Raw genomic sequence first — 3,554 nt, 5'->3', positions numbered from 1 at the left:
ATATTGGTCGTGATTTTATTAAATGTCTCTGAATAAATCAAGCTGAACCGATAGTACACAGACCAATGTAACATCTAACTTGATAAATCTCTGGTCTTATACTAAACAAATATCGAGATCGTGGTTCTCACATCACCATCGTTTTGAAATTTCATGTTTGTGAACTTAACACCTATGCACAACATTGACCACCCTTTTTGTCACATCATATATACCCAAGAAGGTACAAGTTACTTTCGGAAACTATAAAGAATAGCTTATTGAAACAAGTGTTTAGGTCCAAGTGGTTTATAAGTTAATCCAGACATACTTTACATATTAAATTAATCAACATGACAAACTATCAAATCTTAGAACAGATTGATAGTATTGTCAAATACGAATCCTCTATTGAAGAGTGAAATAACAAATTTTTCAACATCTGATTGTTCCATTAGCAAAGATAAAGTAAAACTAGAATTGAGGGTACAATTCTCTCTCATCAATGGTCCTGAGTTCAACAGCTTGATTTAGTCAGATTTGTTCTTTTCACGTTTGAAGAGTGTTGTAAAGCTATAAAACACTGAAACCAACCACTGCCAAATAAGTATAAGCCAACTCCTTTTCTTAGGTACAGGTTCAGGCCTTGGTCCAAATATTCCTTTATAGATCTCTTTTTGCTTTTGATAAATAGCTTTGTCGTGTTCAGCGAGTAGCCTCAATTCTCTTGCAATTGCTTTATCTTCAGGTGCATATTTACGCGCTTTTAGAAAATCTTCCCTTGCAGCATCTGTCTGCCCAAGTGCTGCTCTAGCCTTACCTCTCCTAAACAACGCCTTCACATTGCCCTCATCCTCACTCAATACCTGCAACTCAAACCCCAAAACTGGGTGAAAGGAGTCTAATTTTATGCTTTTAACACTTTTTATATATAGAAAGATTATCAGAGCCCCAATGACTTGTAAAAATTACACAAAAATTTAAAAAGACTCTATGCTGAGATGACTTTAAAATTAAAAATATTTTAAGCTGAGATGACTTTAAAAGTCATATACTTACAATGCTGCATTGTCCTATAGCTTCTTCATAGCGGTTAAGCTTAATCAGACAGGCTGCTGTGTTAAGATGGCATGGATTCTTTACAGCCAGAGCCATATCCCTATACTTCCCAAACAACTGGAACATGAAGTCATCTCCCATATAAGCTATGGCCTGACAAGAAACCCAGACAATCAACAGTTTATCAAAATAGAGAGAAGAAATAAATTTTCATGGATAAGGAATAACAAAAAATTATGTCGAAGAGCAGAAGAAACACAAGTGGGTAACCATTTCATACTGTTGCATGGCCTCCTCTAGTTTATTTTCCTGAAACATAGCATTTCCATCCATCTTTCTCCGATCTGCTGCACCAATCCTTTCCTCTACAGTCATATCGCTACGAGCTTTTCCCTGGGAATTAGGCACTATAAGCATCTAACTAAGTCCAAGGCCATACAATAATTCAATGACAACTTACATCCTTTGTTTCGTCAAAACCAATGAGCTCAACTTCATAAACTAAATCTGCCATGGGTGGAACATTAGGAAAAGAAAAGCTTCCCTCCTTTCCATATCCTAATTCCCAGCTCACGCGCAGCAATGCTCGCTCCCCAGCTTTCATGCTTGCCACCCCAATGCCCAAGCCGGTCATTTCTTTTTTCTCTGTTTCATAAAAATCCATCAAAAGAAAATAACAAGTCCACTAAAGCAATACACGTTGTAAACATATATTTCTTGGACGTTGCGATTGCAGAAACCTAGCAATGCATAAGTAGCGATTGAAAAAAATGGAAAAAAGCATATTGAACAAATTTCGTCACTTCAAACTAGTACAAATCACCCTATCCTAATAAAACTAGTCGGTAAGGGTGCAACAAGACTACCGTTCATAGGAACACACTGTAATTAGACATCATGATCTAGTAATTGTATAAACAAGAAATTCAACGATCCAGAGAATAGATATAGGAATCTCAGTATAAAAAAAGTTCCACGAGTCCAATGGACATAAGAAATCCAATACTTCAAATAAAACCATACCTTTCCCTATTATCATCTCTGTTGGTCGTTGTTCCTGCCATGTATCTTCAAATTTGTGCTCCGTGTTCTCAGACCACGCCCTGTAATGGACTACCACCATAAACCATCTAGGTCACAATCATGACTTAAACCCAACCAGAAAAAATAAAGAGATTACGCAAGAAAAGGCTCATAAGAACTAATTGACGCCAAATACAATTTGGCATTGTGCTTCACCTACATTCAGACTAAAGAAAAGAAGGTTCCCCTACGGTAAACCAAAATTAAATATCCTAGTTTTTCTCATTTTCATATAGAAACATTGCCATATATGCTAGGGGTCAGACATTTTGATCACTAAAGTTAGTGAAATTCCAAAACATAAGTTCCTCTGAAAAAATTTCATAAACTAAATCGAACATTTGAACTACTAAAAGGACTAATGTGATCTAATCATTCTGAAACTTCTTTTGCTCAGAGACCAATGATTCATTTAACTTGGTGATTATATTTTATACTTTAGCGTAAATCACTTCCATGTCAACATCCTACAACTCTAAAGTGTTTTTCTACTAACATGAAACATGTACCATGAAATCAACACCATACTTTTTCCACAATGACTACAATCACAACATAGTCAAATCATGATTAACTAAGATACTTACAGAAACATGTTGAATACTTGGAAGGTTTCTGACCATGACCCTCCTTAATTATTTGCTTGGTAACCTTCTCATGAAGAACCTCAACTTCAGAATCAACTTTTGGAGGACTACTCAATAACTCTTCCGGAGTTTCACCTTTATCATTTGCAGAACTTTCATCAAACACCTCATCTGCATTTTCTTGCCCTACAACAATTCACAGCACCAACAAACAAAAACAGTTGTTTCTCTCTCAATCATACAAGAAATTGAAACAAATCATGTTTTTTTTCCTGTTGTTATTGTTATGAGTGAATCTAAATTACCTAGTGTTGATTGGGGTTGAGGCTCTTGAACTTCCTGCATGCTGCAAAAATGTAAATTTTTATTCAAAATGATAAGAACCTAGTATGAAGCACAAAAATCGAGAGGAAGAGAAATTTGGGGAGGGGAAATCAGTGGAAGAGTCTTACGTTGACTGGATCGGTTTTTGCTCGTGTCTCGTGTGATACTCGATAGTATCGATGGAAGAAGATTCTAGTTCTCGTTTTGGAAAGAGACATGAGCAGGGGTAGAAGAGTAAAACTATGATACAAAACGAGAAATGAGATTAAAGTTGCATTGATTCTAAATTCAACTTGATCTACTACTAACTGGTAGTAGTAACTAGTAAACCTTATTTTGAGATCTAGTTCGATTCAATTAAAGTTTATTAAGTTCAAAAAATTAAATTTTGTAAAGAATTTTTTTCATCTCATGTTTAATACCTCTACTTTATGTTAGGATGGCAAAACATGTCGGAGGCTTGATCGATTTATTTGACCCATTATTTTTAGTAAAGCAGATTAAAATTTTCGGTTCGATCTT

General features: G+C 35.4%; 1 protein-coding gene across 1 annotated transcript; it reads right to left on the bottom strand.

Annotated features, from left to right (window-relative positions):
• Nucleotides 1-272: 272 nt before the first annotated feature.
• Nucleotides 273-3,277, bottom strand: LOC131606593 (peptidyl-prolyl cis-trans isomerase FKBP42-like). Its single transcript, XM_058878792.1, has 8 exons — nucleotides 3,161-3,277; nucleotides 3,014-3,054; nucleotides 2,709-2,894; nucleotides 2,062-2,151; nucleotides 1,499-1,683; nucleotides 1,309-1,431; nucleotides 1,039-1,191; nucleotides 273-845 (listed from the first exon to the last, which is right to left on the bottom strand). The coding sequence occupies exons 2-8, from the start codon at nucleotides 3,051-3,053 to the stop codon at nucleotides 510-512; spliced, it is 1,113 nt and encodes a 370-aa protein (XP_058734775.1). The 5' UTR covers nucleotide 3,054; nucleotides 3,161-3,277; the 3' UTR covers nucleotides 273-509.
• Between the last annotated feature and the right edge of the window lie 277 nt (nucleotides 3,278-3,554).

Source organism: Vicia villosa, linkage group LG5, assembly GCF_029867415.1.
Source record: "Vicia villosa cultivar HV-30 ecotype Madison, WI linkage group LG5, Vvil1.0, whole genome shotgun sequence".
NCBI classification, from domain to species: Eukaryota; Viridiplantae; Streptophyta; class Magnoliopsida; order Fabales; family Fabaceae; genus Vicia; species Vicia villosa.
The sequence above is the reverse complement of the archived record's forward strand: the minus strand, read 5'-3'. Positions and strand labels throughout refer to the sequence as shown.